Source organism: Odontesthes bonariensis, chromosome 19 (assembly GCF_027942865.1).
Source record: "Odontesthes bonariensis isolate fOdoBon6 chromosome 19, fOdoBon6.hap1, whole genome shotgun sequence".
Lineage (NCBI taxonomy): Eukaryota > Metazoa > Chordata > Actinopteri > Atheriniformes > Atherinopsidae > Odontesthes > Odontesthes bonariensis.
Genome location: NC_134524.1, coordinates 22,338,186 through 22,365,731, shown reverse-complemented (window position 1 = coordinate 22,365,731; position 27,546 = coordinate 22,338,186). Strand labels below are relative to the sequence as shown.

Below are 27,546 nucleotides of genomic sequence, written 5' to 3'. Positions count from 1 at the left end.
AAGAGCTTTATTATGTTTGCATTTACTGCTGAGTGAGTGGCTGCTTTTCTCACTAGAAGGGAAGGAGTGGGTGGGGTGAGTAGTTGCTCACAATCTCTGCCCTCACGGGGTGAGCGAAAGGCCACCGTGCTTAAACCAATAGATATCTTGACCGAAGCCTGTCTCATACATTTCAAAAAGATCTCAGGAAAAAAAGACCTAATATGTCACCTTTAATTTTAAACAAGGGGATACATACTTTATCGATGGTGCTAAATAGACCCCAAACCTTGAGGCACAGCGCCCATTAGTGAAGCTTTAACGCTTAAAGTTTCCATTTAATGCGATCGTCTACTAAACGGGATGGCCCGCGGTCACACGATCCTCTGTCATTTAGAGGTAAATGCCTCCCCCCCATAACTCCTTACGACCTGAACATTAAAAGCGACTTCCACAATGTCACGCTAACCGGGATGGATGGAGATAAACGTAGGTGCCATTAAAACGTAATTACAGCTCATACGGATGACACCCCTCTGTGGCGCCGAGGGGAAATCTTCTCTTTGCACCACAGTTGTCTTTGGTTAGACCTTCTGAGTTTCTCCTGGTAACGGTCCCCGTCGTGGTTAAGTAAAAGTGCTAAGAAAAGTCTCTTTTTTTTCATTTTCTATTCCTGATGACATGACAGTTAGACATTATTCATACAGATAGAAAAGATTTTGTATGTGTATAAATAAATACACAATGCGGGGGTGTACAGTACATTTATGTGAGAAGTGATGCTCTTACTTTTTGGCATGGTGCCAGCCCCCTGCCCAGTTGATGGCGACTTCAGACTTTTGGTCCAGCAGACACTGAGCTGCCGTCAGTGTAGCGCCCCCTACAGCTGCCGCATAGTCAAATATGCCCTCCACAACGGGACAGTCGTAGCCTGGAGGGAGAAGTGCGGGACATGACAGGACATGAGGCGAAACAACGGCAAGTGGCTTTCATAACAAACCAGACACCACGACGAACACAGACTGTGTTCAGGAATGAGATCATGAGAAATAAAATGAAGAAGAGAGTCAAAAATAGAGAAAATTAAAAAAGGGGAGACAAAGGCCGACTGCCTGGATAATGGGTGTGGAAAAGATTTATTCCAGTGAAGAAGGAAAGCGAAGGGACATGTGTGGATCCAGAAGGAGGCGGAGAACTTCTCCTCTGCAGCAAGATGGAAGGATGAACTCAAGAGGTGTGCGGGACACAAAAGAAGGAAGCGCCAGTGGGAAGAGCTGAGAACAATGAGAGGAGGCAAGATGACAGCGAAAGGAAGGAGCAATAGATATATAAAGGGAAGGGAATGTGTCGAGGGTATAAAAACAAATGGGATGAACTAGAAGACCGGACTAAAGTTAGAAACCTCTGTGGTGGATGGGCCTCCAGCTGGCCCAGTCAAGAGCAGGAAACTGTGGCGGGGTCTCAGATTTTTAGAAATTAATTACTTTGTCTCAGGTGGGAAAAATGATATGGATAAAATAGGAAGGGGTGAAAATGACAACAAAAAGGGAAATGCATGTGATACTCTGGTTAAGGCAGCATTTTTGTTTTAATATCAATGCTACATTGCCCTCTGGTGGCCACTAACAGTTACATGCCTTGCCTTTATTCACTTGAACTTCCCTTTTTTTATGTGAAATTGTTGCGACAGAGTGTCACTCTGACAGGGTCTTTATGACTAACATTACAAAAAGAAAAAAAACAAGTGTCAAATCCCAAATAAAAGTTCAAACAAGCCGTTTGCTTTTCTCACCGAGGCCGTAGTCGACCGACTGGGGGTCATCGTTGTCTCCATCCTGGCTGATCTTGTGAAGATGCTCCAGGTAGGAGTCTGTGTGGAACTTTGCCATTTCCTCTATGGTGGCCAGCCGAGGTTTCACAATGCTGGAGAAAAGAAAACAGAAAAAAAACGGGAAAAACCACATGCATCGTACAACAAGCTTCCACAGTGATGTGCCGTGACCACTGAAACGCAACTATGCAGAGGCCGCTACCCTCAGTGGTCCTTTAAAAGCTTCAAACGATGCTTTTCGGTGCAAAGAGCACCACTTTTTTTTTTTATTATTACATTCTAAAAATACGCACAAGGCCATTTATTTATTCTTTTAAAAACACCAAGAAGATATGACACATCTGAGTAGCAGAGCTGTCCAAAAGTCTTTATCCACCCTCCATTTCTTTATACTTGGCTTCCACTGAGTCTCGTGATCTTTCAAAGTGGTCTTTAGTCCAAGTTTTTCTTTGGACATTGGCTGCTTTTTCACTCAACTGCAGTCCAGTCCTTGAAACTGAGCATTTTCGAGAGGAATCTGTTTTTTTGTTGCCACTTTAACACAATCCTTTGAATCAATCAGGCATAAAAAAATAAAAAAAATTTAAAAAGGCACCTATGACATGTGATGAACTAGTGATGTGTCTGCCGACACTTATCAAAGAGCCAAGTTTTAAAAATGTGTCTTTAGGCTCTTTTTTACAAGCAACCTGACAAAAGCACGCTGGGTTTCTTCGCTTTTCTTTAGTCGCAGCAGTAAAAAGGACAAAGACATATTTTTGCATCAACAAGGCGATTCGCGGAGTGGTCCGTGGTGTAGTGGGTTAAGCAGGCGCCCCATGTACAGAGGCTATAGTCCTCGCTGCAGCTGGCCCCGGTTCAAGTCCCGCACCGGACGGCCCTGCATGTCATTCCCCCTCTCTCTGGCCCCTGCTTCCTGTCTCTCTCCAACTGTCCTGTCCATTAAAGGCATAAAAAGCCCCCCAATTTTTTTTTTTTTAAAAAGGCGATTCCAGAAGAGCTATGACCCGAAAGCTGGGTGTAGCTCAGCGTGGAGTGCAGTTTGTTATTAAAAAAAGTTGGAGGAAAAGAGAAGAAGTGTCAGGCCTAAATAAAAAACTGTCAGATGAGCAGATGTATAGTCTCTGAGAGTGATGTCAGTAAGGAAAAGGGAAAAAAGACCTGATACAGGACCTGAGAGATGCATCTGGACCTTCTGCTGATCCATCTACTGTTGGCCCAAGCCTCATTAGAAATGGTCTCCATTTAAAGAAGTAAAGAAGCCATTTATAAGGAAGGGAAACGGGGAGAAAAGGCTGAGCCATGCTAAATGACACAAGAAGTAGACTGAAAATCAGTGGCAACAGGTCTTATGGAGGGATGAATCCTCCCCAGAGCCCGGACCTCAACATTTTTGAAGCAGTGTGGGATCATCCTGACAGAGAACAGAACAAAAGGCAGCCGACATCCAAAGAAGAGCTTTGGGATGTCCTTCAAGAAGCCTGGAGAACTGTTCCTGAAGCTTGTCTAAGAGGGTCCTGTCTGTGCTGGAGAAAACAGATGCTCCTATAAAATACTGTCTTTACTATATATATATATATATATATATATATATATATATATATATATATATATATATATATATACATATATTGTATTCACATTTATGTTTGCACATGCTTCAATAAATCGCGTCATCTATTCCCTGGCAATGTATAAATAAATGATGAGCAACAAAACACTTTGGCAAAGTACCGTAGGACTAAAGACAGTTTTATTTTCTCTGGTTTCGTGACCTATTACTGAAAAGCTGATGATATTTTTGGTTGCTATTATGCAGATACATGAACTATTCTAAAGGGGTTGACGAGCTTTACAGCTCCACTGCATCTAAGTTATAAATAATGTAGCCGTCCAAAGTAATTAACTAAATATAGCAGGGACATGTGAATAGAAGTAGTCACACGGATCATAGTATTTTAAGAGGGTCGCTGCATGTGAATGTCTAAAGATGCGATGTTATGAAATATAACCCTAAAGAGAATGAGGGACAGACAAACAAACAAACAAACAAAAAAAATAAAAATCACAGAAAGCTAAAACAGTCTTGGATCTCATAAAGAATGTATTAACCTTATGGATGTTTTATAAGGCTCAGAAAATAAGACACTCTGTGTGTGTGTGTGAGTGTGTGTGTGTGTGTGTGTGTGTGTGTGAGTGAGATGGGGGTGAATGGCTCGTATTAGAGAAACCTACAAACTTCAAACTGCCGTGTTGTACATTGATGTATTACCATCTGTACACGGACCCTTTCTTTTTTGTTACGTTTCCAGAACAAACGATAACAACGACCCACCTCATATGCTCAAGCAGTCCGTAGGCTTCTATCAGTGAGTGGACCATATTCGCCTGCAGAAAGTGAAAGTCGTCCGTTAAATAACACTTTGCGCCAGTTAAGAGGAGTAAAAATGAAGCTGATCAGTCAGAAGCTGGCTGGAGGCTTTTCATTCAAGCCCGCTCACCCGGTTTGGTACTTTGGATAAAGTATCACAAGTCTCGATGTACTTTGGGCTGTAAACGTACGCGACTCTCCGTTTGCTGCTGCTGTCATCATCACTGTCCCCTCTGCTAGTCATTTACGCTGAATTAAATAAATAATAATCAAAAAAGGACTGCTGCTAAAGCAAATTTTGTAGCGAAGAGGTGCGAGTAGCTCCTTCGTCCCACTCGTGGTGTTACGATGTCAACATTCCCCGGCAGAAAAGAAAGCCACCGGGTTTAACCACGCTGTTCGAAGCTAAAAGGCTATAGTTAGACTCATAGTATATGTGTACATTACAGTGACTTTGGTTTAAATTATCTTTTTTTTTTAAATGTTGTAAGAGGTTAAAAAAAAAAAAAAAAAAAAACGCCTCAAAGTCAAACCCAACGTTCCGCACGCGGAGACCATTTAAAAAGTAACGGACAAGGATGCTGATGCATTGTGGGATTTTTTGGAGTCTTTTCGCCAAAACTTGACCAATTACACTTGAAATCAGAAGATTCTTACCTAAAATCGCATTTTTGTGGTTATAATATATGACAAGGGGGTGAAAAGTGCAAAAAAGACCAAATTTAAAAGACAAAAATATTTTCTTTTTCATATATATATTCTTATATTTCCTTATGTAATTTTGCATAGAACATACAGTATTCCTTTTTTTTTAAGAGTATTTTTGCACTTCGGTGTTACGTAACACAACTTTGGAAAAAACGCGAGAATACTACTCTTGCACCACTTAACAGGAGCAGACAGTGTTGTTTATGAAGTAATTAGAAATGACGACTTGCAGTTTCTCCGAAGACTGCACAATTTGACAAAACTGCTGCTTCTGAGGTGCTCACGCTTACTGATGATCAGTTATGCTCCAGATGCTCCAGCTGCAAGGCTACATTAAGATAAGTCGTCCCATACAATATTATAAAAACAGTAATAACGCTGCCATTGGATAGTGATCCAGGCTTCTTCGTCGTTCTTAAGCCGAGCCATAGATATTTCAGTGAGCAACAGTGCCATCTACTGGACGGTACTTTGTGAATAACGAGCTATTTGTGGATCTGTGTGGATTTTGCGGAAAGAATACGTCTCAAAAATTGGGGATCCACAAAATGTAGAGTCACGATTCACTAACAGAATTTTCAGTCTCACAAATGGCTTCTTTTTTCTTTTCTTTTTTTCCCCACTGTTAGCAGAGTTGAAATACCCAGCGGTATTACATGAGTACCCAGTGCCAGACGAAAAGAATTACGGAGGAATAAATTCTCACCAAGACATCAGTTTGTGAACTGGAACTTCTTCACATCTCAACTTTGATTCGTGTCGATCTGTACAGACGCGTCCACATCATCAGCACGTCTCATTGGTTGTCACTGTTCCCACACATCACGTGCACTGACTGCAAATTGTCTTCATAATACGAAATAAATGTTTCTTATTTCTGTTGTACAGTTGAGAACATTTTTCTCACATGTCATCATTCACAAACAGAATTTTCAGTTTTACAAATGGCTTTTTTTTTCTTCCACAAACAGAATGTTCAGACTCAGAAATGTTTTTTGTTTGTTTGTTTGTTTTCCCACAAACAGAATTTTCAGTTTTACAAATGGCTTTTTGTTTCACAAATGGAAAATTATATATTTAACACACAAGTTACAAATGATGATTTGCCTTGTTTACTTCTGCTACTGATTGATCTGAGACAACTAAAACATTGTAACCTTCTGTGGTTTGTAAAAAAATCTGTGATCTTGATTTCAACTCTATTTGCCTCACGGGTCATTTTGACCCGAAGACCACCTTTGTACATTTTTTTTGTACATCTTACATGGAAATGTGAATAAAAGCAACATTTCACTTTTTCTACTGTAGGGGCCAATCTAGGAAAAGTCATAAAATTTCAAGTTAAAAAAAAAAAAAGCATTTAGTGGATTTTTTGGGGGGTTTTAACACAGTGGCGGGTCATTTTGACCCGAGGACAACAGGAGGGTTAAGCACCGCGAGAGCCATTCAAAAGTCCCATCTCCACAGCTGTGGAAGGTCCTGCAGCAGGGGGTCCAGATGAGGAGTCTGATCTGCGTGATAAAATCCACCAACGAAACACGGCAGCAGAGATCAGAATTAGAAGAATCAGCGTCACAATGAACGAGGTTTTCCACAGTCTGACTTCCTCGGTGTCCTGCGGTGGCTACAGTGGGGACAAAGTGAAATGGAATTCAATTCGAACATCACACACACTGACAGCGTGGCTTACTTTCACATGATTACAGATGTTCCACTGGGTTTATCAGGATCTACTCACAGGTGCAGTCGGTGGAGTGGAGGTGGTGTTCTGACTGGGGTGGACCTTCAGTCTCGTAACAGCTGGGATCCCCCTCTCCTTTTTCTCTTTCTGGACAAAGCAGGAATAATCACCTCGATCCTCCGGCTGGACCCGCTCCAGTGTCAGAGAAAAGTCTCCGGTTGGTTTCCAGTCAGATGCTAAAGACACTCGTCCGTCGAACCCCATCCCATATGTGATATTCCCGTTGGAGGTGTTCAGTTTAAACACAGGTTTGTTGTTCCTTTCCCACCAAACCGACTTCACGGGCTGACCCGCAGTGAAGGAATAGCACGAGAGTTTCACCGTGGCTCCCTGAGACTCTGAGATGTTGTTGTTAGAGATGATGAAGACCTGCAGAGTGATGTGCAACACGACGTCGCTGCCGCAGGTGAACTCATACACCCCGTCATCGTTATAGTTAACGCGGGTTAAAAGGATGTCCGATGCGGACCTTTGAAACCGGCCTCTGTATTCTTCTTCTGGTTCCCAGTCACCGCCGACGAGTGTTGCCACAGTCAAAGGGCGGTCATCTTTCAGCCGACGAATCAGTTCAAACTTCTCCAATGAACAGTTCACAGTTCCTGGGAACTTCACAGAGTCCCCCAAAACTGCAGTAACGTGTCCTCCAGGGGTGTGTTGGTCGCCGGCAGTGCCAAAGGAAACGAGTGCAAGGAGGGAGGTCAGGAGCCCCATCAGGCCCATGCTCAGTTCTGCTGAGTGGACAGCAGCTCCACCTCTTCTCATTTGGAAATCTGTAAGGAAGGTGGAGAAGTTTTCAATACTGACAAGGACCAATGAATCGCAGGACTCAGATGCAGAGGGTCACGTAATTCAGACAGGCTTTATTAAGTAACAAACAAAGGGGCTATGAAAATTACTCCAGAACAAAAAGGGAAACTAAATTGACTATGAAAAGTTACAAAAAAAAAAATAAAAAAAAAAAAAAATAAAATAAAAAAAAAAAAAAAAAAAAAAAAAATCGCTCCAGATGGAGGAAGAAGACGACCTGAAAGAAAAGCTAAACTGAAAATCTCTCCTTAAAAACTGGAGGCTATATTCTAAGGCTAAGGGCTATGAACCAAAAACACTCCAAAAAAGGCTGGAGGCAATAACAACGAGCTACAACAATAGCGGTAGATTTCTGTGGCTGTGAGCTATGGAAAAGTGTGTTTCGAAGGATCGAAACACTCAGGCACAAGACAAAGGGAGACGCAGACTATAAGACGCATGAGGGCAATGGGAAACAGGTGGACACAATCAGGAATCAGGGAAGACACTCCAACGGGTGACACATGAGGAAGGGCAGGGGACCTGAAACGAGAGGAGAGTTACTCTTCAAAGAAAACAGGAAATCACAAGACAAAAATAAATAAATAAAGAAAACCACCAAATACTGAGTCGAGCAAAAAGTTCGAACCATCACAGACTATTTTGATATGACTCGAACTTCTTACAGCATGTTATTGGATGGGGCTTCTTAACAGTGTTTGAATGTGTAACTGACAGCCAGGGTAGTTACTCAAAAAAAGTAATTAGTTACTTATTACTAGTTACTTCTGAAAATTGGAATGAAATTACTTTACTAGTTACTGCATTTGAAAAGTAACTTCATTGCTTATTACTTTACTTTGTTTCTTAATAAAGCGTTAAGGTATGCACAAACTTCATTGCCCCATCTTCACTTGGTGTTTATTGTATAATACAAAATGGCATATAAAACCACATAGAACAATGCCTCTCAGAAAAATCAACTAAAAAGGATAAAGGAGGCTAATGTGAGGTCAGTCAGTTTCAAAACACAGGCGACACATGAGAACAAAAATCTCAATGTAAAAATGTCAAAAACAAAGGTCACTTTACCCCCTACAATTCAAACAGGATGCACTTATGCCCATATAAGGAAACAGAAAATGCACTTCCTTAAATAAACAGAAATGTCATATTATTGAAATACTAAAAGAATCATTTTCCCCATAGCTCACTCTCCTCTGACCTCCTGTCAAGTCTCAAACTTTTGAACATTCAGAACAGAATACTGTTCGAGTCGTGGGTATTTTATCCAGTATTTTATGAAATCTGGGGGGTTCAATTGTTGACAGTGTCACGCCCAGAGACTCTCATTTTTAGTTTTCATGTTTAGGTTATGCTTTTGTTTTCAGTCCAGGAGGGTATTCCTAGAAAGTAGCTAAAGTAAGCCAGGCTATAGCCGGTAAGCGTCGCTTGAACTAGCGCCATCTCACATTTAAGCCTTAAGTTGTTCCTCAAAGATATTTTAGTTGCATCTCGGTGAGGCTAATCCAAGCGAGGCTTACATAGCCTAGCTTAGTGCGAGTGCACGAGGAACGTAGAAAGGCCTGACGAGTGGATGGTGGAAAAACGGAGATCTGTGTGAAAATGAGAGCGAGACAAGAGCTGTTATTTTTTCATCAGCTGAACAAATAATGCTTATGGAGCTGTATGAGGATTTTAAAAGTGTCATCACCAGAAATGGTAATACAGCTGCGATCAATAAAGCGAAGAAACGGCATAGCAAACAATTGCAGACAGACTAAATGCGTAAAGCCTGGTTTATAGTCGGTAACGCAAGACGCAACGCAAGACGAAAGACGCAAAGACGCAAGACACAACGCAAGCCCTTGCGCGGTTGCAAGCCCCCCCTTGCGTGCTTGCGTGTGTCACCTCAATTTTCTAAACTTTACGCAAGACGCAAGCGCAAGCCACTGGCTGTGTTCGAAACCGCCTACTACTTGAAAACGGCATACTCATCGATCTGATAGTATGCAGAGCGTTTACACACAGTGCACTTCACTCCTGCCCGAGCCGAAATCAGCCGGCCTGAAAAGCTGATTTCCCTTAAGATATAAACTCTGTAAATATATAACTTTAGCAACATTTGAAACATTTTCAGGCGAGAAAGTAGTCGTTTAGACCCCCAAGGTGTTGAAAATCTGACAAAATACCGGCTATTTACAAGAAGAAGGAGCATGACTCCACTCGAAGAGGTCCTGGCGGTGAATTTCCTTTGTAAGTATTTGCACTCAAATGGTTTAAGTAATATTTAATGCTGCAATATCAAGTAAATTTGACTTACCATAAAACATAACAGTTGTGAAGATATTAAGTAACATTTACTTAATTACATCTAAGTTTTAAGTTATATTTATTTAAACAAATTAAGTGCTTTTCATAGGCAGGAACATTGTTTTACTCAAAATTTTAAGTCAATTTTATATATCTGTAGTATTTGCTGTTATGAAGTAACTTAGTAGATTTTAACGATACTTTCAGAGTAAAGTTTATGTAGTATTTCTAGGTTTATGTACATACAACTATTAAACATTTAAATTGTATGAGGAAACGTAAGTAAAACTTACTTTTCCCCCATAATTCATGTATTACGTTAATAAAATGTTTAATTTTACTTAAGAAGCTCGAGTTCTTACTGAATCTTAATAATACAAGGTAGAAATGATGACAGTTACTCTAATGGAGTTTACTTCACCAAAAAGTCACTTTTTTCAGTGCATACAGACATCATTCATTTATATATCCTATAAAAACAACTGTCTTATTCGTATGTTCCAAAATGACGGTTGGTTGTAAAAGACCCGAGCGATAACACATTAAAAACAAATCAGTTCCTCAGGATTTAGGCAGCCGGCAGTGCTACACTCAGCCTGCCAGAATTGGTATCTCCTTTCTACACAGCGAGCAGGAAGGACGCACAATATCTGCAAGCATGCCAAATGAACTGAAAGAGTTGTTAAAATTCATGTTAACAGAACACGAATTAGTGTGGGACTAACACAACAAACTATGTCAAACCTGTGGGACGATATCCGCAGAGAGACCGGTTGAGACGCACAGAGGGGAGAAACCAGCAGCCGAGCCAGAAGCTGAGAAAAGGGCTGAGAAAAAAGAAGCAGGCAGTCACCCGGTCTTATATAGTGGCCAAGCCCCCTTTAAAACTTAAAAAGTCGCGCCTCCTCCTCCCCTCCCCAGCCTCATTGCATCAGAGGCAACACAAGAACTGGAGTCAGCTGGAGATTGTTTCCCTCCACTGTGTGTGTGTGTGTGTGTGTGTGTGTGTGTGTGTGTGTGTGTGTGGGCGTGCATGCGTGCGTGTGTGTGCGTGAGTCAGTGAGTCAGCATTCTTTGTAGGTTTCCTGAATGAAAATACATCGCCTGGAACCTCCCCTCTCTCTGGGGAAAAGAACAGACCCAACACACCAGTGGCGGCTGCTGACTTTTAAAACAGGGGAAGCCCATATTACGCGTTCAGGGTTGTAGTGGCTCGTGCCATCCCAAAGCAGAAGATAGCAAAGTTAAAAAGAATTAGTTATAACATAGCTGTGTCTAGTATGACAAGTATGCCCAGCAAATACACAGAAAGAAGGTATAGACTTTGAAAATTCACACAGCACGGCCAAAATCAAGTATGATGGAATCTAAGGCCTGTAAATGGCTGGATCAGAATCTGTGGAGCATTTTCCCCTGTCATAATGAATACTTAGAGTTTGATGGTGGTGGTAAGTATTCTTAAAAAAGGTAACATTTGTGAATGGGCAGCATGAATTCTGGAAGGAAACAACTAAAAGTACGAGTGAAACTCCGACAGCACTTTCACAGACAACCAGTCTCTTTGGTATCCGCTTTGGGACTGAAGTTCCAGCGTGCTTCTCCTCGCTTAAAAATTCGGCTGCCACAAGATCTCTCATGATGGACAAACACTAACTCCAATCATCACGACACAGCCCCTCATATTGACACGCCCACGTCTAATCTACCCCCAGAGACGCCGGGCAGCCTCGGAAGTGATGAGTTTTTGTCGATTTAGCCAATGATGACCCAGAATTGTAGAAAAAAAAATTGACTCTCCCGCCCCCTCCTGAAGCCGGGCAGCCCTCGGCTCGGAAGCCTGGCTGTTAGTGGCGGCTTCATAACATGATTTCAGAACAAATCACTTCATTAAGCTACAGGACAACATGTTGTAGTTATGAAAGTAAATGCAGTATTGGGCATATCTTGTGTTTGGTGAATAACTGTTTTATCGTCAATTTAACATTGAAGATGTAGCAATTTCGCCAGAGAATGGGAGAGGCTGTCCGGCTTCCCGTGTTGTCTCCGCGGCTGTAACACACGATGTTACTGCCGTCACATCCAGTGTTGTAATGTGATTTTTCACAAGAACCATATATGTAGCAACACATTATCACATAAAAGGGTACAAAGCATAAGAATATGACTAAATTATTACAACTTTGGAAGTGAGCTGGCCATGGTGTGTCGAGGCTCTCCGGAACCTTCTTGGCACTTATCGGAGCAAACTGTTGTTTCTTTTATTTAATCACGTTTAGTTAGACATTGCTGCAAACACCTGTGTGAGAAAATATGGCAGGTAAAGGGCAAAAAAAAAAGCCGCAACAACGCCCCAACTGCACCGAGGCCCAGCGCCTCCGGCTCACCACCTCGTGGAAGCGATGACCCAGACATGGTGTCAACAGCTGTTTCCCTCTCAGGTGATGCTGTCTTTGGGCTCACATACTCCTCTCTCACTACAGGCCGTTTCCCTCTCAGGATTATAGATACATACCAATGCGAAACAGGTAATTCAGATATTCAGGTAAACAGTAAGTCTAACAAGTCACATTCCGCTACAGGCACTTGCATGGGGGGGGGGGGGGCTTTCTTCCCAAAGTGCCCTTTTGTTAAAAGTTTTTTTTTTGTAAGTGTGTGTGTGTGTGTGTGTGTGTGTGTGAAAGTCTGTCTGTGTGGCCGTAAATAATACCTACTCTCGGTCGTTCACATGATCCACATAGACGTGCTGTTGTTTCACTAAAACTATGCAATGTAGCCTACATGCTTATTCACATAATTTTGGACTATATTAGTATAAATATAACAACAATGACAATAATAATTAGAAGAATTTGAATTGTGATTTTCTCAACCTCTCATTTAAACACATCAGTACTTGTTTATAACATTTGTATGCACACAACTTAAATATAATATGCATAAATATAAAATATGTAACTTTTATAACCTTGCTGTGTTTCACAAAGTGGATAGTCAAGCACAAATTCATTTAAATACATGATTGCTATATCATTTCATTATTTTTTAACGTTATTATCAGCTCTACGAATAATAAAGGGCAGATCATGAAACAGCACCATGGAGCAAATTCGCAGCTATACAGTATATGTCTTGAAAAAAGTATGAAATGTCACGGTGTGTGTGTTTTATGTGCATTAGATTATAGTTTATCAATCATATTTCATTCAGCAGAGATGCCTCATAAGGAGAGGACGTTAAAACAAAAACAAAAAGGAGTGTTTCAAATTGGTGCTCCATGTGCCCCCGTCTGACTTTGAGCACCTGCCCCTCCAAAGGTCTCTGCACGGCCCTGTTCCGCTGTTATCGAAAGCTACAACCAAGCAGGAGCATCTACTCGAAAATGTAAAACAAAGGAGTTCTCTGTGACTGAACACAGCACATCCTGCACCCCCCCCCCCCCCCCATTTTTGTTCTTGACAGAGTAACATGGAGCATAAATGTACAAACAGAAGGAAAAGGGTTCCCCTAACCCAGGGATGTCCAAAGTCAGTTTTTATCAAATCAAATCAAATTTTTTTGTATAGCATATTTCATGTACGAAACCATTCAAAGCGCTTTACATAAAATAAAAGCATTGCAGCAGGGAGTGGAAGAAGCATTAAAAATACATAAAAGAATATAAAGAGAAACAAATAAAATAATTTAAATGAATTTAAAAACAAGCAACAGTCAAGATAAATTATAAGATAACGTGCAGATTTCATGCATGGACACATGAGAAAAGAAATGTTTTTAACCTGGATTTAAAAAATATCTCCATTTGGTGAAAGTTTAATCTCCACTGGCAGTTTGTTCCACTTATTTGCAGCATAACAGCTAAATGCTGCTTCTCCATGTTTAGTCTGGACTCTGGACTGGACCAGCTGACCTGAGTCCTTGGATCTAAGAGCTCTGCTGGGTTTATATTCTCTATAACACATTATCACAGATGCATTTTGGGCCTAAACCGTTCTGGGATTTGTAAACCATCAGCAGGCTTTTAAAATCTATTCTGTGACTGACTGGAAGCCAGTGTAAAGATTTTAAAACTGCCGTGATGTGTTCAGATCTCTTAGTCCGGGTTAAAACTCTAGCAGCAGCGTTCTGGATGAGCTGCAGATGTTTAATGCTCTTTTTGGGAAGTCCAGTTAAAAGAGCATTACAGTAATGGAGTCTACTGGAGATGAATGCATGGACGAGTTTCTCCTGGTCTTTTTGGGAGAGGAAACCTTTAATTCTGTTCATGTTTCTGAGATGGTAAAAAGCTGCCTTGGTGACAGCTTTGATGTGGCTGCTGAAAGTCAGATCTGAGTCTATCAACACTCCGAGGTTACCAACTTGGTCAGTGATTGTAAGGTCCAGAGTCTCAAGATAACCTGCAGCACTGAGTGAACAGAACTAGTAGTAGCTTTAGCTAACCTGAATGTTAGCAGGCCACGAAACCTTGACACAACTTACCTGCTGCCTTTTAACCACTTAGAAAACTTTTCTTTCATCCCTTCAAACCCTTTCTCCTTCTCCCCCCTACGTTTTCTATTCTGAGCCCCAGTTTCTACATCTTTCGCACCCTGGCTGTCATCACACATTTGCATCACAAAATCGTTCAAACGAAAAGTCAGACCTCACAATCGCTTGGCGCTATTTTCTCTCCCTTCATATCGATGCGTGCAGCCGCCTGCCGATAGCCGCACCTGTTACGGTGTTTACTGCTCGGTCTGCACTTCAGTCTGCACTTCGGTCTGCACAGTCTACACAGCAGGCAGTGATACGAAGGGAGAGAAAATAGCGGCAAGCGATTGTGAGGTCTGACTTTTTCTGTTGAACCATTTTGTGATGCAAATGTATTACTCTTTTGAACGCATATTGTTTTGAGAAGCAAAACGCTTTATTTTTGTGGCCCCAACCAACTGGCCGGACTACTTTCATCAACACCAAAATGAGGCTGGAACTCGGCTCACAGGACGCAGCAGGGGGTAAGACAAATTTAATAAATGATATTGTTAATATGGGATGTCATACAGCTTCATGTCAAAAGAGGCAGTTCCACCAATCTTTTTTAGTGGCGAGAGCGGGAATCGAACCTGCCAACCTTCCGGTTATCGTGCTTTTATTGAGTCTCTGTTATCTTTTGCCTTGGTGTCTCGGTCTGGTAATCTGTCACTAAGGGACAAAAAATTCCCTGAACCAAATCATTAAATGGGCTGGGCGGCTAATTGGGAAGCCTCAACTCACCATGTCTTCTCGTTATGATGCACAGTTACGAAGTAAAGCTGCCTGTATTCTCAAAGATGAAGAGTTCCAGCTCCTTTGCTCTGGCCGTTGTTTTTCTGGTCCCTAAGGGGAGGACAAAACGGTGCAGAAAGAGCTTTGTACCAACTGCAATTCTAAAGCCGAACAGTAAGACCCAGAGGTGAACAATCTTGTTCATACTGAACAATTGACGTTGAAGCACTTTTAATTACTGCACTTTTAATGATTGTATACATCAGAAAGTATGTGCTGTTGTTGTCTTATCTGTTATGATGTATTTGACGTAGCTGTCCTTTTGTACTGGGATGGCTGAATTAATTCCTGTGTGCACAACAAATTTACCAGGACTACGGTACGGTACGAATAAAGAAACCTTGATTTCCTTTGAAACTTTTCTACCTTTGACTGAAACAGTTTCTGCATCATAATAATCAATGTCCTCTGGCAAGACAAATAACAAGAAATTTAATGGAGAAGGGGGGCAAAGGGCATCAGAAAAATAAAGAGTTGATAGATGAAATAAAGACAAAAGAAAGGAACAAAGACATACAGATTTAAACTTCTGGTTGAGGCATTTCTTCTTCTTTTAATCGGTGTTACACCGCCCTCTGGTGGCCACAAACAAACACACCATATCAATAGAGACATGGGGACAACTTGCGTTTGCCACGGCTGTCATCGTCACGGTCTCCTGTGCGACTTATTGAATTAATAGAACATATATATTCAATCAAGGACTGCTGCTTAAACACATTTGCATCAAAGAGACCTGAGCAGCCCCTTTCTCCCACTTGCGGCGTTTCACGGTCAACATTCCTTTCTGATAAAAAAAAATAACCGCTGGTTTTAAACCCGCTGTTCGAGGCTAAATGACAAAAGTATCTCTGATAGTATATCTGAGACTTAGAGTGACTTTGACTTGGTTGAAACTATCAAATTTCCAACAATTTTAGCGAGTCGGAAAGGGGAAAGCCTCTCTGCTTCGCTCAAGTCCCGTGCGTGGATGATGTTGAAGCCCTATCTGTCTGTGGTTGAAGCAGCGTTGACAGGAGGACCGTGGTGTATTGTGGGATATCTTTTAGTTTTTTCCACCCACGCAAACTTGATGAGTGACGATCCCGATCACAGATTTTACATGAAATTTTGCATTTATGGTTATGATACATATAATTAAAAAGGTTGAAAGGTAGCTTTTAGGTAGCCTGAAATAAAACCGCTTCCCAAAGCAGACCCAATTAGACGTACGGAGGCCGAAAAGCGAACAGCTGCGCGAGGGAGCACGTTGAGAAACAGTTCACAGATTTTACGACAGTTGCCATGACAACGTTATGCCCCTTCGTCACTACCTTGTGAAAGTTACATCAAAGATGTAAGCGTCTACTACGTCATAATCACATCCTCACATGTGTGTGAGTGATCGCACAGGCGTTTGTGACGTTGATCGTTTGTGACGTCAAACGTGCGTCATTTCTCACAGTCTTATACCCTTCCAGAGGTTCGACTCCACATTCCAGAGAGCGAGCAGAAAAGACGCAGAGAGAGGATCGGACACAGGACATTTACAGCAGAAAGGATCTTTTCACAAGAAGATATTTCTACCATGGAGATCGTGGACTTACAAGAGGACAGAGCTGTCCTCATCACAGCAGATAGCCTTCTGCCCATCATTAACAAACACCTGGACAAAATCTCTCCAGCTCAATGGAGTATGCTTACTGTAGGGATTTGCGATTCTGCCATTCAAGCCACCTTGACTGACATGATAACAGAAATAATACAAACGCTCTCTGCAGAAATTTTAAAGGTGTGTCTTCCACTTATTGAGGAGCGCGTCAGTCAGAGTGCACCTCTAACAACCGAGGCCAACTTCATTACGTCACTGGGAGACTCCATCGCTGCCAGCATTGCTTTTGCTCTTGATGTCCCACAGAAAGAATGCCAGAGTGCTGCAGAGCTGACAGAACTGATCGAGAGCGAAGTCTCCCAAAAGGTAAACTCAATCCTTTCTGGAGTCATGAACAGTGCAGACTGGCCATCGAAACCCGCCATTTATGTAGGCGGTTCCATAAAAAACATGAATGCTCTTCACCGCATGGTTTTCCATGCTACCGCATGTCTTAAAGGATATTTAGGTAATCTGAAGACAAAATGCCTGGGACGGTGTTGTCAAAAAAATAGGCACTCGGTATCCTCATACCAAAGCACAGCATCTGAACCAGAGTTCCTGGTGATTACAGTACCCGAAGAATGTGAGTCTCGGCGTGTGAAATCTTTAATTTCTACACGTGAAGCCACAGAAAGGATTAGTGAGATTATTCAGAGATATTCCAGTGAGTCAGACGATGAAGAAAAGTCTGAAAACATTCCCCAGTCTCCCTTCACCCCTCAGGAAATTCACGATTCAGCGACTGAAATTGTTGAAGCCATTATTGATGACCTGCATAGTTCAGAATCTGAAGATGGCGGGTCATCCGGAATTCATTTCAACTTCAGTAAAATTGTTGATAAGGTGAAAGACATTTTTACCTCAAAGTCCCGAACCCCCAAGATAGCTGATGATGACAAGGAAGCAGGAACCAATCATCAGTTTTTCAATTTTGCCCAAACCGAGTATGAGAAAATGGGGACAGCACTAAAAAGATCATTTAAATCTAAGAACACAGAGTTCCTGGTGACTCTTAAAGAGCGTTCTTCTTTGTCCCCCGACATTCAGTACATCTTCCCAGGATGCGTTCCAGAGTCCATTCCTTCGTGTTCATTTATGACCAGTAAACCAACACTAGCCACTGCAACCAAACAGCAGTCCTCTAAAGCTGACTTTGAGACCATCAAACTACAAGTTGACAATTTGTTTCATGAATTACACCAGCTGGATAAATCTGTGGAATGTACCAAAAAGATCCCACAAAGCATCAAGCACAATTACACAATCAGGAAGTTTTCCAAGGACCTGATTGATACAGTATATGATAATTTAATGATGGGCCCCAAATATCAAATTCCCATTGTACCACAGGGAAGAGTTCTCTCGGACTCTGTCCTCTCTAAAATGAGGGGGAGGGGGGACACCAGCACTCACCTAAACTTTTCTCCCGAAGTCCTGTATGCCATGACAGAGGATGCGGTAGGAAAGTTCTTGCTGAAGATGCTACTATGGAAAGAAAAGAAACCGTCTGATACTAGGCTTAATGAGAATGTGTCTCACGCTTTGAATGACATTGAAAATGTCATCACACAAATGGTGGTTCAGTCAACTACCAGCAAATATACGTCAGGACAATCCAATGGTTCAAGTTCGGGATCATTTGAATCTCCTTTGGTTTGTCACGTACACTCGTTGACTTTGCCTAAAAAAAAGCCAGTAAGGGGTGACAAGTCACCGAAACCCTCTTGTTCGAGTCTCCTGTCACCTCCTAAGGTTAACTCTAAGGGTAAAGCACTGAGGTTTCATCCCAACCCGCCAACTACGGACGCACAAAAAGAGGAAAAGAGCATGTTGTCACCCAGTGACTATATTCCAACATCTATTGACTCAGGACTTATTCCACCTCCGAATTCTAGAGCTGATGACGAAACTAGATACACTCCCTCCTCCTCTAATGTCTACTCATCAACTTCTACCCAATACGAGGACAGCACATCACGTTATGACACATCAAGCACAGAAATGAAAACCGCCCCACTCGAAAGATCGCCCTCAGTGACTGAGAGTATGATCGACAACCTAATCACTGCTCTCTTCATGAGGCTTATCATTACATTCCGCAAGACAAATAAAGGCTTTCTAAGCGCAACGGAAATCAAGAGCATCAGGTCTCGCTTGTTCAGCAAGGTGCTGGAAAAGGTCGATGCAACAACCTTCAAAGTAAATGATGACAACATAAAACAAATCACAAAGGCAATGGTTAAAGACCTTCTCAATGAGTTTGGTTCAATAGAAAATGTACTACAAGCTGCGATGGAACCCGATGACGCATCTTTCGACCATGCCGTGTTGAAGTGTGTGAAAGCCCATCTGAGTCCAAGTCCACCACCAAAGAGGAGTGTGGTTGCAAGGTTCTTCAGAGCAGTGGGAAAAGCTTTAATCAAGCCTTTCCGATGCCTCTAGAGAACAGCCCACAATGCCAGACACTTTCACTCATCTCAAACAAATTGAAGCATCAGATTCACATTAAATGGAAAGGAATCGATTACAACCAATCCCACCTTCCCGGTCACTCGACTTGAAGGGGGAGGGAGAGCTGAAACCGCCAAAGAAACATTTCCAAAAGTGGGTATTTTGCAGTTTAGGCAAAGGCTAAACCAAAATGTCCATTCTAAGAGATGTTTTCATCCCATTACAACAACAATATCCCATTTTGATACAACATAAAAAGTTTATCCGGCTGACCCATGCAAAGTTATATCTATAAAAAAAAAATATATATATATATATATATATACAAATAAAAAATTAAATATAGTTTGTCTTTGTGTTGTTATCTATCAGGGTTGACTGTGGAACAAAAAGAAAAGTAGTCGACCATGTAAAAGAAAATGTTGTTAATTATGTATTTGGTTATCAAGACAATGGTTTTGTTTTTCTTTTTGTAAAAAAAGAAAAATAAAATAAAAATTAGCAAACATTTTGGAAAATTTGACGTTCTGAGTCTGTGAATAGGATTATTTTACATGTCTCCTTTCATTTCTGTAACCAACATTACCGGAGTTTCAGAACCACCAAGAGTCCCTTTTTTCTCATGTATAGAGAGAGAAGCTTTTCAGGTGGGTCAGACTAACATCTGGATAAAAAGATATCACATTTATGCTTCCAAGTGGTTACACATTTCTAAAGCGCAACTTCTCCCAGTCAACAGATTTGACCTAAAGCTTTCTTATTCCTGATTGTAAGGTGAGAGCGAGGAGATGAATAGACCAAATAACGAGCAAACATAAAGACCAAATGTAAAGAATAAACCAATTTCATTTTGTCAATTTGTCATACAAGCAGCTAAACTGACATTTCGATCCTCACAGACCCACGGTGCAACATGCAGAAACAAAAATACTAGAATAAAAATAATACTTAAAGTAGAAAATATTGACATCTGAAGATTGACATCTCAGATGTTGAAGGGGAGGCGGGGGGAGGTGAGAGTCCAGAGTTTGTGTGTGTGTGTGTGTGTGATGGGGGGGGGTTTAGAGCAGGGAGAGACTTGAGTTTCCCGACAGCCTGGTGGGTGAAGCTGTTCTGTCACCTGGAAGGAGACAGGCCAGAACCAGTCTCCTTCCTGATGGTGGCAGCTTGAAAAGGCTGTGAGTTGGGGTGGGTGGGTGGGGGGTGAACTGTCAATCTGTAGGGGTTTGCGAGTGAGGAAGTGCGGAGGAAGTGCAGGCGGTGTTGGGCTTTCCTGGCCAGTTGGTGTTCCATGGTAGATCTTTAGAGATGTGCACACCCAGGAACTTGATGCTTACTCACCAATCTCCCTCCAAAACACTATTTGCATACTCTCTCTCAAGACTACCCCCACTTCATTTCTCTTCCTATCTACACCATGAGTAGAGCAGCTTGAATTCACCTTCAATACTCCTGGCCTTGCTTCCCTTCCACCTGGTTTCCTGCATGCACATTAAATCTACCTTCCTTCTCTCCATCATGTCAGCCAACTCTTCTCTTTTACCAGTTATAGTTCCTACAATTAGAGTCCCTACTCTCCTTACACACATCCCCTGCTCTCCTTTACCTTTGTCTTTGGCCAACAGTCGCGCAGTTTCCACCCAAACCCTGTCGACCAGCAGCACAGGAGGCAGTCATTGTTGACCCGGGCCCATTCTTTATGATCCGCATATTTGATTTGGCAAAGATTTTACACCAGATGCCCTTTCTGATGCGAGCCTCCCCATTTATCCAGGCTTGGGACTGGCACTCAGAGTACACTGGCTTGTGGACCCCCGTGGTTGGGTTTTATTACTGCCCACTAGTAACCCTATATAGTAATTATTGTAGTTTTGTTGACATTTAAATCTATTTTATTCTATTCTGTTCTGTTCTGTTCTGTTCTGTTCTGTTCTGTTCTGTTCTGTTCTGTTCTGTTCTGTTCTATTCTATTCTATTCTATTTAATTTTATTCTGTGTGGAATGTGGAAGTCCATACTATAAGTATATACTGTAAATACTCAGGACGCCCTTGTAAAAGAGATTTTTAATCTCAACGGGTCTATTTTCCTGGTAAAATAAAGGTTAAAAAATAAACAAATAAATAAATAATTGGTGTCACGAAACGGTAAGGACGTGACTGCTAAGACGACCATAGGAAAATAGAACAAGTCATGCTTTGACTACATCATCATCTATCAATAGTTTGCAGAAGAAACAGTTTTGGTAGATTTTTACAGCAGCTGCAGTGAGAGGCCCATCTCTGGCCGATTTGTTTAGAACAGTTAGTGCATTGGGCCTATTTAATGTTTGAAGGATTTAAAAAATAATAATAATTACATTTCAGGATAACAAATTTCAATGCCACTTGAAAATCACCATGTGTAACTTAAACAAATAGTGTAGTTCAGGTCAGAGCTGGTTCAGGTGTCTAACGCTTGAATTAACGACCGCATCGTTTTATTTCCGACATGCTTTTAATTTGAAGAAATCGTCTCTGTATCCGGTACCACTGCTGCTTCCGGGGACTGATTTACTGCAGCTTCAGGTTACTGCTTTTGTTGTTGGGTCTCCGGCTGCTGCTGCCGTTTAGCCGTTTCACAGGCTGCAGCTTTACTGGTCGAAGTGAGAGCTGCCTTCTCGACTTTTAGGTTGTCAGAAAAGCGCAAAGAAATGCACTTCCTCAACAGGAATTAAGGAGTTTTTTGTCCTTTTCTACTTGAAGCCGCCCGAAGTGAAACGTTTACTCTGTCAGAATGAGAAGTAGGAGCAACTCTGGCGTTAAACTGGACAACTATGCCCGGGTAGTGCAACAAACTATTCTGCGGCACCAAGTAAGTGTTTAAACTTGTTTAATATGATATATGTGACGACTTCAGCAGTTAAATCGAGACGTTGTCATACCTGCACGTAATGCACCAAGTCCGAAACTGATGTTTTCGTGCATGCAGGGGGGTGTCGTGAAGTGACATTTCGCAAGCTTGTTGTGCTGTTAAACACATTTCTCAGTGTTCCCTCAAAGACTGTAGTGGAGCAATGGTTAAGTGTCTGACTTTGTGAAGTGGACGTATTTTACCGTGGTGAAGTTGGTTTGATATTGGATATTCGACAGATATTCACAATAAGGAAATAAGGTGTCTTTTTTTTTCCAATACTACCCAAGCCATGTGACCTAGTGACTCCAAACCAATGCAGAATAGTTCTCCTATGTAGCACCAACCACACACACACCTTTTTTTTTTACATCAATTGTATGCACACTCTATTTTATATGATTTTTTTTAAGGAAAAGCCATTATTTCCTATAGGGAATGGTCTCTTTTTTTCAATACCTCCCAAGCCTTGTGACCTAGTGACTTCAAACCAATGCAGAATAGTTCTCCTATGTAGTACCAACCACACACACCTTTTTTAAAGCGAATTGTATGCACATTCTATTTTATATGTCTTTTTTTTTTTAAGGAAAAGCCATTATTATCTATAAAAGAAAATCATATAAAATAGAGTGTGCATACAATTGATGTAAAAAAAAAAAAGGTGTGTGTGTGGTTGGTACTACATAGGAGAACTATTCTGCATTGGTTTGGAGTCACTAGGTCACATGGCTTGGGAGGTATTGGAAAAAAAAGACACCTTATTTCCTTATTGTGAATATCTGTCGAATATCCAATATCAAACCAATGTCACCACGATACGTATTTTGACATTTTATGTGAGCGCCTAATAACCGAATAAAAAGCTATGTTGGCTTATGGGGCCTGGGGATAATTCCATACCAAGTAATTCAATTCTCCCAGTTCATGTCCTGGTTTTATTGGAAAACAGAATTCCAAAATATGTTTGTGAAGTTTGTGGAACTTTGCAAAAAAAAAAAAAAAAACAGAAAACAAACCCCGAAAAGCTCTACTTTTCCAAGTGTTTCCAATATTAGAATTTTTGCATTCTTTCCAAGCTTAATGAATTCCATTTACTGATTAATTCTGGTAAAGAAGGTTTCCAGAATTTTCAAATATGTTCGCATCTCCACTAATTTCCGCATTGTTGTGATCATGTTAGCATTCAGTGCAGGATCAGTAAAGTGTTAAGGTGATTTGATCCCGTGTCAAAATGTTGATGCTGAAGACTCAGATGCCCAAAACCTTGCTTTTTAACACTCAATCTTTGTCCAAGAAAGATTTGGTCAAATTCATTAAAACCTTAAGCGGCTGTGACATACATTAAAGGGATATTTCCCCTCTTTTGACATGAAGCTGAATGACATCCCATACTAGCAATATTGTGCATGAACATTGACTTACCCCCTACTGCATCCTGTGAGCTAAGTTCTGGCCTCGTTGTGGTGTTGATGAAAGTAGTCCGGCTAGTTGGCTGGGGTCACTAAAATAAAGCGTTTTGCTTCTCAAAACAATATGCGTTCAAAAGAGTAATACATTTGCATCACAAAATCGTTGCCCAGGGAAAAGTCAGACCTCACAATCGCGTGGCGCTATTTTCTCTCTCTTCGTTTCACTGCGTGCTGTGCAGACCTAGCTGTCCCCTGTTTCCGAGCAGTAAACACTGTGAAACGGGCACGGCTGTCGACAGGGTGCAGTGATACGAAGGGAGAGAAAATGGCACCAAGCGATTGTAAGGTCTGACTTTTTCCTGGACAACAATTTTGTGATGCAAATGTATTACTCTTTTGAACGCATATTGTTCTAAGAAGCAAAACGCTTTATTTTAGTGACCCCAGCCAACTTGCCGGACTACTTTCGTCGACACCAAAACGAGGCCCGAACTCGGCTCACAGGACGCAGCAGGGGGTAAGTCAATGTTCATGCACAATATTGCCAGTATGAGATGTTGTACAGCTTCATGTCAAAAGAGGCGAACTATCCCTTTAAGCGGTTGTATTCCAGAGATATTTTATCTCGTCGGGGAATTGATATTTGGAAAACAACAAACGCCTTTTCCAGAGAAATTGGGAAGATGGGGAAACGCAATGATTGAAAAGTACAAAGCGAATGAGTTTCCGTGGCTCGACCGACAAACGTCAGATGTGAAATTGGATGAGAGCGACACAAAAACGTTGCGGAAGAGACCTTTGATGCTTGCCTTTTTCTCACACCAGCTCTCGTTTGAATCGCACCATTGAATCATTTTGGAACTGAGGCTATGAGTCGTTGGGGTTTTGGCGGTGTGACGTGACGTTTGGAAGCTCGACAACCAACAGTACGATCTGTAGACGCCAACATGTTTAAAGACCAAAATTCTGTGCAGTCTTGCACCGTGATTGCCTTTTTTGGAAGCTACTGATAGAGTTTAGCATAAACCCGTCCGTGGGTGCTCCTTTTATAACGAACCCTGGCGCCCATACCTGACACCAAGTTACTCTGCTGATTGTAGAATCTTCCAGAACGATGTTGCTTGCGCGCTCCCAACGTTGTCGGCAGCAATTTGTTTCAGTTTTCCACCCGTGTACAACAAAGGTGGTCAGCAAACAGACACTGAAAATCATCTCGTTGGACTTACAGGTTCACGGTAATTACATTTTGGATTTGGAAGATATGAAGAGTGTGCCAACTTTTTTTTTTTGCATACGTAACGTCCTCCCGTACAAAAGCCCTTGTGGCTGTTGGGGAATCTCAGAACTCTCCGACCACCTACTTTGTTCTTTCGTAAATGGAAACAAAGTGGACGAACGACTGTGAGGTCACCTTTTGAATCGGTCCCAATTGGCTGCAAAGCCAGCTGGTTGTTCTGTCCGCTTCACTGCATCAGGGATCACATTTGCTCACCGAGAGCAGAGCCAAGAGCCCCATTATTACACTTTATTTTTCAGCCTCCGTGAGTCAGCACTTCCTGGTGATGTCTAAAACTTATATTTTCATGCCTCTGAGCATTTCTGGTTGTGACTTTTTTCTGTGTGGGTAATGATGGCTGCCCTGGTGTTGAAAGAGCTAGTTGCTACGGTGTCTCAATGGGCTGCAATCCAAAAGTCAGCCAACCGCAAGAAAAGCTGAACTGTCGGCCGCTCTCCAGGCAGCAGTTTCAGCAAACAAGACGGGATCTGTGAAAAAGAAAGAAAGAAAGAAAGAAACTTAAGGTTTTTCTCAGAATAAAACATATCAAATGAGAATGCATATCATCCTTAAAAAATGTCATAGATGAAATCAAATATTAGGACATTTTTTAAGTGGGATTGAACGTGTGTTTTCAGCCGTGTTTGATTGTAGAAGACCCCATTTTCAGAGCATTTGTTCTCCAGGCTTTCAAAGTGAGTCCTCCTTGGAAATGGCAGTCCCCAGCTCCTTTTTAATCTGTCTCCTTTACCCCCCCATTTAACAAAAAATAAAACCAAAAAAACACACACATGCCCACCATGACGCGGCGTGTTCCTACAGCACAGTGTCCCGCGGTTGTCATCCAATTCGGTCTGTGTTTTCCAGGATCCGGTGACGGGTCTTCTTCCGGGCAGCACAGAAATGCCCGACGCCTGGGTCAGAGACAATGTCTACAGCGTCGTGTCCGTGTGGGCCCTCAGCCTGGCTTACAGGAAGAACGCCGACAGGGACGAAGACAAGGCCAAGGCCTACGAGCTGGAGCAGGTGGGTGTGCGTCTGCGTGTGAGGAGCGTGAGACCAATGATTTGAACTTGGGGTCGTTACTCGCTGAAGTTTTTGTTTTTTTAACCATGTCCGTCTTTGCAGAGTGTGGTCAAGCTAATGAGAGGTGTCTTCCAGTGCATACTGAGGCAGGTAAGATGTCGTTAAATTTTTTCTCTCTTCTTTTTTCCAGCTAAGGCATTCAATTGACTTCTGTTGTTTTCGAGTGTCGGATAAGTCTCAAGAAAAAATGCTCGCATCCCCCGTGGGCACATTTTGATTTTAAGCCAAAGAAAAGAGGAGAGTCCAGACGGATTTACAGCCGACTGTGTTGTCATCGTGAGCTGAGAGTGGCTCGAAATGAACTCTGCAGAAGGTTTAAGAGCTGAAAAGCATTTTCACACTCGCGCCAGAGTCCTGAAACGTTCTAGAGATGTTCTCCGGACGTCTTCTGACGATTTTCCACCCAGCCCTCAGTCATTCAGTCACAAGTGCTCACTGGAGATGCTTTGTATTACCAGGAGCCTGTACTACGAAGCGGGATTATTGGCTTATGGAGATAACTTCAGGTTCAACTCGGGGTTTACAGTGTCACAAAGATGGTTCAGCTTTTACCGCGGTGTCGCACTGTAACTCATCCTGGTAACATAACCTGCTCCAGCGCAGAGGATAATCTGGGTATGTTGAACCTGCTTCGTACTACAGGCTCCTGGTGCAAACTGACCCGCTTAAAACTGATCGGATCCCCAAATGCACTCTCATCTGGCTCCGTTTTTCTACATCACCTGCGTTAGGTATCGCATCTACCGAGCTCGTTAGACTCCTTTCACGGGACTAGTCTCGCAACATCAAGAAACCAGAGTCACTTAAAGCCCATCACGTCCAACTCAACCTAAACTCTAAACTCCATCCGCTGCAGATGGTCCAGAACGTGGCGGCACGTCTCTTCTTCGATCGGCCTTAAAGAGCACACGTCAGCCCCTCTGTTCGTTGAGCTCCACTGGCTACCCTTAAGGCCTCGGTATGCTTCTCCGTCGCTATTCGTCAATCCGACTCTTTGGTCACGCAGAGGCTATTAAACCTTTCGAAGTTCTCCGTCGGGATGTCGGATACGCAAGGCAATTCACCTCCCGATCAGTAGGCGTTGCAACGTCTATCGTGAAAGTCTTTGATTGATTGTTTACCTTCCGGCTCCGTTCCACTCCTCACAGTGAACGATGGCGACCGAGAGAGAAAGACTGTTGTTGGAGTTGGAGCTTATTGATATTGAAATGCAAATAATTTTGACCAAATGTTGACCGGCACACAGTAAACTCTTTCAAAAATGGCGGCGTTGTTGTTCTGAGAGGAAGGAGCTAAACCAGAAAAGTGATTCCGGAAATGATGTTGTTAGCTGACCAATCACAACTCTTGCGGTCTCCGCGTGTCTCGACATAGAGGGCTATCCGTGGATCTTCGTAGCCTTTCGCGGACGACCATAAATCAGGCTTTAGCCCCCCGCATCGAATTCAAGTCACTGATGTTAGCCTACAGAGTCCTTAATAGAACAGCTCCCATCTACTTGAATGCTCTTGCAAAGGCTTATGTCATGACTCGGTCACTGCGGTCGTTACAGGGTTGTCATCTAGCAGTGCTTACACCACGCTGAAGACACTCCTGACTCTTTTCATGTGTCGTTCCACATTGGTGGAATGATCTACCGAGCGCTGCCAGAACAGGGTCCCTTAATATCTTCAAGAAACTCTTGAAGACCCAGCTCTTCAGAGAGCATCTTCTATCCTGTTCTTCCCTACCCCCTCTACTGCACTTTATCTTTCTGTACCTCCCTCT

At 42.2% G+C, this 27,546-nt stretch overlaps 4 protein-coding genes across 9 annotated transcripts in view; 1 reads left to right on the top strand and 3 right to left on the bottom strand.

Annotated features, from left to right (window-relative positions):
- hdac8 (histone deacetylase 8) overlaps positions 1-4,528 on the bottom strand; it is a 35,552-nt gene extending 31,024 nt beyond the window's left edge. Inside the window, exons 1-4 of the mRNA XM_075451212.1 lie at positions 4,312-4,528; positions 4,146-4,198; positions 1,772-1,902; positions 769-910 (exon numbers count right to left, since the gene is read on the bottom strand). Coding sequence (XP_075307327.1) covers positions 769-910; positions 1,772-1,902; positions 4,146-4,198; positions 4,312-4,425 — 440 coding nt within the window. The 5' untranslated portion in view covers positions 4,426-4,528. The remainder of the gene's footprint in view (positions 1-768; positions 911-1,771; positions 1,903-4,145; positions 4,199-4,311) is intronic.
- Positions 1-27,546, bottom strand: part of rps4x (ribosomal protein S4 X-linked) — a 346,107-nt gene that overhangs the window by 67,601 nt on the left and 250,960 nt on the right. The gene's annotated exons all lie outside the window — the stretch shown is intronic.
- LOC142368906 (uncharacterized) lies at positions 5,238-10,582 on the bottom strand. The gene is made up of 3 exons (XM_075451115.1): positions 10,474-10,582; positions 6,628-7,400; positions 5,238-6,513 (listed from the first exon to the last, which is right to left on the bottom strand). The coding sequence occupies exons 2-3, from the start codon at positions 7,390-7,392 to the stop codon at positions 6,316-6,318; spliced, it is 963 nt and encodes a 320-aa protein (XP_075307230.1). The 5' UTR covers positions 7,393-7,400; positions 10,474-10,582; the 3' UTR covers positions 5,238-6,315.
- phka1a (phosphorylase kinase, alpha 1a (muscle)) overlaps positions 21,685-27,546 on the top strand; it is a 35,747-nt gene continuing 29,885 nt past the window's right edge. For 4 of the 5 annotated variants that reach the window (XM_075451767.1, XM_075451765.1, XM_075451764.1 and 1 more), the window contains exons 1-3: positions 21,685-21,966; positions 25,561-25,719; positions 25,822-25,869. In XM_075451767.1, the coding sequence (XP_075307882.1) occupies positions 21,889-21,966; positions 25,561-25,719; positions 25,822-25,869 (285 nt within the window). In that variant the 5' untranslated portion in view covers positions 21,685-21,888. Of the gene's footprint in view, positions 21,967-24,577; positions 24,653-25,560; positions 25,720-25,821; positions 25,870-27,546 lie in introns of those variants that run through there. The other variant, XM_075451766.1, reaches the window with a different exon arrangement.